The 7,667-nt window shown below is 40.8% G+C and overlaps 1 protein-coding gene across 4 annotated transcripts in view; it reads left to right on the forward strand.

Moving 5' to 3' along the window:
* Positions 1-7,259, forward strand: part of tubd1 (tubulin, delta 1) — a 43,489-nt gene extending 36,230 nt beyond the window's left edge. For 3 of the 4 annotated variants that reach the window (XM_041205419.1, XM_041205421.1, XM_041205420.1), the window contains 3 exons: positions 289-429; positions 3,922-4,105; positions 6,913-7,259. In XM_041205419.1, coding sequence (XP_041061353.1) covers positions 289-429; positions 3,922-4,105; positions 6,913-7,021 — 434 coding nt within the window. In that variant the 3' untranslated portion in view covers positions 7,022-7,259. Of the gene's footprint in view, positions 1-288; positions 430-3,921; positions 4,106-5,364; positions 5,535-6,912 lie in introns of all 4 variants that reach the window. The other variant, XR_005945196.1, reaches the window with a different exon arrangement.
* The last annotated feature ends 408 nt before the right edge of the window (positions 7,260-7,667 follow it).

A 7,667-nucleotide genomic window follows, 5' to 3' on the forward strand; every position in this document is an offset into this window, starting at 1 on the left:
TTTCAGATTTACAGTACCTCAGTATTTTACTTTCACCATTCCATTGCTGTTTGATTGGCTGCTGCATCTGCTTTTAAAGATCACTGCTTTTTCACAGCAACTTTGACCATATAATGTGGTGTACCCAGGAGAGGAGGAGGCCCTTCTGCCCCTCGAGCCTGGTATATATATATATTAATGCAAATGATTATTTCTGTGTTTGAAAATGTTAATGCCCAAACAGGCAAATTTTTTCCTTTTGTTTTTATGAATATGTCCAGGAGAAAATTTTAGTGTTTCTGTTGTCAGGTATTGACTGGCGAGTGAAGCTGCCCCCAGCAGGACTCCCTGCAGCTGTAAAACCTTCCTCAAACAGGGAGCTGCACTCCAATACCTCTGTGGCTAATCTGCTGGTATTGCGAGGGAAGGAGGTATCGAAAGCTGACACAGGTGAGTACAGACTGATATCTTCAATGTAGATAGAAGCCACTGAGTTTACTTGGATGTGCTACCTTACCTAAGTTGATATTCTCACCCAAGTCAGGTAGCAATGGGTTCAAGAACTAGAGTATGTAATCTAGATTGATACCTCAGTGCAGACCAGAGATTGCACCATCATTGCAGATGCTATCTTCCTGTTGAGATGTTAAATTCAAGCCCTGTCTGCTTGTTTCTATGGTTTAGGTGGATGTTAAAGAACTCATGGCACTGCTTAAAGTTTTACAGATACTACCAACAGTTGCTTATTCATCTCATCTGTTGAGACCTCAGATGAACACATTGGCTGCTGGATTTAGTGTCTGTATTTAAAAGTAATTCAGGCTGTGATCTATAAATTCTCCTCTTTTTTCCCCCTCCACCTCCTGCTTGCAGTCTACAAGCAAAGTGCCATCTCTTGTTCTCCCCCATGTCTTATGAAGCACTCCTTTATGCATTTTGGAAGGGTGAAACGCCAGAATTTAAACCGTAGAACTATAGAAAAGTTAGAGTGCAGAAAGAAGTCATTCCCAACTTATCGTGTCTGCACCAGCCATAAAAGAGAAAAAAGAAACTAGCTGCTCATTTTAATCCCACTTCCCTGCACCTGGTCTGTAGCCTTGCAGGTTAGAGCACTTCCAATGCCTTTTAAATGAGTTGAGCGTTTCAGCCTCAACTGCCAATTCAGGCAGTGAATTCCAGACGCCCACCATCCTCTGGGTGAAAAAGATTTTCCCCATGTCTCCTCTAATTCTTCTACCAATCACCTTAAATCTATGCCCCCTGGTAATTGACCCCTCAGCTAGGGGAAACAAGTCTTTCCTGTCTACCCTATCTAGGCCCCTCAATTAAGTCACCCCTCAGCCTCCTCTGTTCTAAGGAAAACTACCCCAACCTATCCAATCTTTCCTCATAGCTGCAATTTTCAAATCCTGGCAACATTCTTGTAAATCTCCTCTGCCCTCTCCCCAGAGCAATTATATCCTTCCTGTAATGTGGTGACCAGAACTGTACACAAAGTTCCAGCTGTGCTCTAACTAGCATTTTATGTAGTTCTATCATGACATCTATGCTTTTGTATTCAATACCTTGCACAATAAAGGAAAGCATTCCATATGCTTCCTTGACCACCTTGTCCACCTGTCCTGCCGCCTTCAGGGACCTGTGGACATGCATTCCAAGGTCTCTTCCTCAACCCCTGTCAATAACTTCCCATTTTTTCAGTATTCCTTGCTTTGTTTGCCCCCCCCCCAATGCATCTCCCCACACTTTTCCAGATTGAATTCCATTTGCCACTTCTCCGCCCACTCAACCAAACCATTGATATCATTCTGGAGTCGACAGATATCCCCTTCACTATCAACCAAACGGCCAATTTTTGTATCATCTGCAAATTTCCTAATCATGCCTCCCACATTTAAGTCTAAATCATTAATATATACAACAAACGTCAAGGGCCCAACAGAGCCCTGTGGGTCACCACTGAAAATAGTTTTCCATTCGCAAAAACACCCATCAACCATTACCCTTTGTTTCCTGTCACTGAGCCAATTTTGGATACAACTTTGCACCTTCCCCTGTATCCCATGGGATCTCACTTTCCTGACCAGTCTGCCATGTGGGTCCTTGTCAAATGCCTTACTGAAATCCATGTAGACAACATCCACTGCATTACCCTCAATCCCCCTTGTTACTTCCTCAGAAAATTCCATGAAGATAGTAAGACACGATCTTCCCCTAACAAAACCATGCTGACTATCCCTGATTAATCTGTGCCTTTCTAAGTGACAGTTTATCCTGTCTCTCAGAATTATTTGCCCACCACTGAAGTCAGACTGACCGTCCTATAATTTTCTGGCCTATCCCTCGCACCTTTTTAAAATAATGATACAAAGTTCATAGACCTCCAATCCTCTGGTACCTCGCCAGTATCTAGTGAGGATTGGAAAATGATCCTCAGAGCATCTGCTATTTCCTCCCTGGCTTCATTCAGCAGCTTGGGATACCATCCATCTGGCCCTGGTGTTTATCCACCTTCATGGATGCCAATTCCTCCAGCACTTCCTCTCTCACTATGCTTATTGTATCTAATATTTCACACTCCTCCTCTAACTAGAATGGCTGCATCATTCCTCTCCTTAGTGAAGACAGAGACAAGGTACTCATCAGGAACTTTGCCCACATCTTCTGCATCAGCTAACAAGTTACCATGTACATCTCTGACAGGTCCTACCTTTTCCTTAGTTATTCTCTTGTTCTTAATGTACTGATAAAACATCTTAGGATTTTCTTTAGCCAATATTTTTTCTTGTCCTCTCTTTGCTTTCCTAATTTCCATTTTTACTTCACCCCTGTACTTTCTGTACTCTAGGCTTTCTACAGTATTAAGTAATTTGTGACTTTTCCTAAGCTTTCTTTTTTGCCTTATCTTGGCCTGTGTGCTCTTGGATAACCAGGGGGCTCTAGATTTGGCAGTACCACTCTTTTGCTTTGTGGGGGAATGTCTACACTGTGCCCGTAGAATCTCACCTTTGAATGCCTCCCACTGATTTGACACAGTTTTTCCTTCTAATAGCAGTATCCAGTCCACTTTTGCCAGCTCACCTCTCAGCTTTGTAAAATTTGCCTTCCCCCAATTAAGAACTTGTACTCCTGTCTTATCTTTGTCCTTTTCTTTAATGATGCTAAATCTAACTATATTATGGTCATTATCTCCCCCTCTGCTACTTCATCTACTTGCCCAGCTTCATTTCCTAAGACTAAACCTAGAATTGCACTCCCTCTCATTGGGCTTGTCACATACTGGCTGAAAAAGCTCTCTTGAATGCAGTTTAAACTTGCCCTTCAGAAAAAGCAAAAGCTTAGGATGTTAGCGAGCCAGTTGAGCACTAGAATCTGTTACTGTTATATCCCAATAGACCAGCCAAGTGTTTGGAGTCTCCCATAGATCTGTAAATCTGCTAATCCTGATATTACCCCATGTTTTTGTTCTTTCAAAATCTTTTGATAGCGAATCTGAAGTTTGATATCAAACTGTTTAGGGAATCGGTTATAGGAAATTTGGAATGATAAAAATGTCCTTTCACATCCTAAGCTGTTTAAATTGATTAAACTAAAGATCCTGTTGCGGCTCAGTGTTTTAACCTATTTGGTTTTCATAATTTGAGATCCTGAATTCCTAACCGTGATTAATATCAGTGTTGAAAAGCTGTACTAACTCCATTTATTTACAACTATGTGCAGCAATATCTTTAACAGAAAGAAAGAAATAGCAATTGTTAACTATGTTGTGTCTCAGGAGCACCCAAGCAATTTATCACCTTTTGTGCAGGGGCAAATCTTGCCTCTAGTTCTAAGCTTTTACCTCTAGTTTAAATTTGTGACCTAATCTTCTACTGCAGCAGTCTTCTGCTCCTGGCTCCAGGCTAGCACTTAATATTAACTTGCTATGATGTTGTTTATCAGGTGGTTTTAAAGAGCAGGCACTGTACACCTCCTGGATGCCTGCTGATTCTGCCCTCAACATATGGAGAACCTCCACAGCCTTCAACAAGTATGAAAAATCAGCCACTGTTGTCAGCAATAGCCAGTGTCTCCTGAAACCCCTGGACAGCACTGTTACAAAAGCTTGGAACATGTTTGCCTCCCGGTTAGTATCAGTTTAAGATGTCAGGTTCTCAGAATAGGATTTGTTTACTTTTGAATGACTTTTATTTGTATTTTATAGAGGTACTTTATTCCTGTAATTTTATCTCCTTTGTCTACTTGGTCTGTCAGTTCTGTGACTCAAGCAGTTTACTGCATATACCAGGCTGTTGCTAATACCCCATGTTACCAGAGACTATAATACAACTTTAACTCACCCTTGGTTAATTTATGGGCCTCCTCTTCCCGGTTGAGAAGCTGGAACCTTCACTCTGCACCCATGTATAGGATGAAGGTGTGAACCTGTATTGTTCAGTGCCCATGGGGCAGAATTTTACGTTCTGCGGGTGGGCATGCACCGAACGGGCATAAAATTACGCAAGATGATATTGGGCGAGTGTCCTGACATCATCGCGCGATATTTTGCTCCACGTGTGCATGCAGCAGTTGGAAATGTGCCCGCCGACAACTAAGTAGGCAATAAAGCCCATTAATGACGCAATTGTCTGCAACTTTTCATGGCCGTCCAACCTTATGGTTGGCGGATGGGCAAATCGGCCAGGCGGCCTTTACATTTTTGATGAAATCTCTATTAGGAAATAAAAAGAAATATCTTGGGACAGGAATGAGGTATGCTTTCGGGTGCTTGACAGTGCTACATGGACATTTTTTTTTGCAGCTTGTTTGTGCTTTATTTTATTTGCAGGTCTGCAGCTCCCTGAGGTAACTGTCTGCCTTCAGAGAGCTCTTTGGAGCCCGCGGTGACATTGTCATCTGTCCTCTTCCTGCCCCCACCCCAGCAGCGATGAGCTTTTTAGTGGGTGTTTCACGCTGGCTGGCCATTATTGGCCAGTCGTCACAGTCAGGGGCCCGTTTCCCGACCACTCCCAGGCCTGACAAGGGAAAAATTCAGGCCCATTTTACTGTTGCAGTAGCTTTCTATTTCATTTGAGAATATTTACGTTCTAATCTTCTTTTCCCTTAGTTTTGTCAAGAACTTAGTTTATGCATTCCCTTATGAATCCATGATCAGTTATGTTTTTTCTTATCCACGGAATGTGGATCCCAATTAAATAACCTCAGCAGTAAGCTTTTGAGTTTTAAAATAAAAGGTTATTTATTCTCTCTCACACACCCTGAAAATACTCAATGTTATCCTTTCGATCGGATACACAAAGATAGGTTACTGGTAAAGATAGGACACTGCTACAAATTATGGTTAACTATGTCTCCGGTTTACAATCTCTATCTCCTGCATTACAGGCCTGGTTTCTTGGACAAAGCTGATGCTTTAAAGTTGAAATGAGCTTATAAAGTGGAGGATTATCAGCAGGCTGAGAGGTTTCCTGTAGTTGAATTTCTATGAGGTTGGGTCTCAGGTGAACTTTAAGTTGGAACAGCTCTTCCCTCTCTTGAGATCTCCCTCTTGCAAGGTATTGCTGTTAGTTACCTTGTCTGCCTGAATGTCTTGCAGCTAGTTTGATGGAACACTGCCTGCAAACAAGCTTCTAGCTGATATAAAAGTAGACACAACATGGCTGCCTCATCGTGTGACTTTTGTCGAGAAAATAAACATGATAGATTTGTCTTATACTCATCAGAACAGCTCTGCAAGATAAACCAACAGTAAAGGGAACAACAATTTATACCGCATAAGAGGACTGCTATTGGATTGGTTGGCAAATGGACTCAGATTGGTAGAGGTGTTGTTATGGAGAATGAAGCAGAGAACAGTTAACTGTTAACAGCCAAGCTGTTGTTTCAAATTCAAACTAGGCAGGTTGACTGATTGGTCAAGGCATATGAACCAGGGAATGGCTGTCCCCCTTGCTTTTGTTTAAGTTGTAAAAGGTGTAATGTGCCTTCTTCAACTAAACAAAAGCCTCTGGGACAGCCATTCCCTGGTTCAAGCCCCATGGCAATGCCTTGACCAGAGTCGACCTGCATGGTTTGAATTCAAAACAAAGAAAAACTTAGTTAACAGTTAATTGTTCTCTGCTGCATGCTTCATGGCAACACCTCTATCAATCAGAGTCCAACCAATCAGCACTATCCTCTCATGCAGTATAACTTCTTGTTTCCTTTCCTTTTGGTTTATCTTGCATAGCTGTCCTGGTGAGTGCAAGACACAAAGCTTCAATTATTTGTCTCTTTTTCAAGCAGTATACAAGTTCTGTACTACCAAATGACCACATGTGACTTTTACAAGTTCAAAGTCCTTTCCTATATAAGGGGTGGTGTGTATGTTGATTCCAACGTCCTGTGTTGTTGTTAACACCTTTGAGTTTCACCCAATCTAATTTGGATGGGGGAAAACCACCATAATGCAATGGAAGATTGATAGGTCCATTCATTTCTGTCTATCACAGATTGACTTTTGATGTTCCCTGTTGTCCAGAATGAAACAGACAGGCTGGAAATTCTATAGTCCTTTTGTGTTGGTCCATCCTTGACCAAAGAGATCTATGAATTCTCCAGATGGCTGTGAATGTCCATCTTTAATTAGGTGGTTGCTTGTGACTCAGGACAGACTGCAGTTCAAATGCCAAAGGTCACATGACTTGCAGCAACCATTTTAATAGTCTGTCCAGTTTTAAAAGTATTTGGATGCAGTCCCATAAAATACTGGGCATGATATATTTCAGGAGTCACAAGCCACCTGCTACCACTGTCACCTTATAATCCTAGAAATCGTTTTAGTTTTAGATAAAAGTCTTGGAAAAAATTTTAAGCCAAAAATACATTTTTGTTTTGCAGATCTTTGTTTTAGTTTGTTTGGGATTTTTTGACTGTGATTTTTTTTTTTTAAAGGGCATATGTGCATCAATATGTGAAGCACGGAATCTCAGAAGAGGACTTTCTGGATTGTTTTACAACCATAGAACAGGTCATTGCAAGTTATTCTAACCTTGGATTATAAAAGGAACCTATCATGCTCTGGGTGTAAAATGTAAAGTATAATCATATGTAAATTGTATGAGAACTTGGGACATTTGACTGCTACTGGTAACTAGGTGGAGGATTCCAGTATAGTTTCACTCACTTATAACTCATTCCTGCTTCAGTTCCCAACAATTAAAATCCTTGGACCTTTTGAATTGAACTTTTTGTATTTAAATGTTGTACTCAACACAAAGAATATATTGTATTATAAAGAATTTCAACATTCGTAGTTTGTTTCTGTAATGCATTCCTGTTGTAAGCGTTGTTACGATCTCCATAGAGACAAAACTTTAAAATGAAAGGAATCCCCACGATACCAACAAAAAGTAAACTGCTGGACAAAATTTCACCTTTTAAAACTTTTAATGTGAGAAACCAACTAAAATCAATGTATTTTAAATGTTAACTAACAGGCGAGGTATATTTCAAACAGAGGTAAATTTCACATTAAATAGTCGATAAATCAAAGGTGCCATAGGTAGTTAAAAACACTTGCATTATTTCCAGCACAAATGTGGGACGATGTACAATCTCAGTCTTTCCAACTCTATTTCCAGTATGTAAGATCACTCACTTCCCACTCAATTGTTTCAGCCATTGAGTTGCACTTACCAGCAGCCATA

Source organism: Carcharodon carcharias, chromosome 14, assembly GCF_017639515.1.
Source record: "Carcharodon carcharias isolate sCarCar2 chromosome 14, sCarCar2.pri, whole genome shotgun sequence".
NCBI classification, from domain to species: Eukaryota; Metazoa; Chordata; class Chondrichthyes; order Lamniformes; family Lamnidae; genus Carcharodon; species Carcharodon carcharias.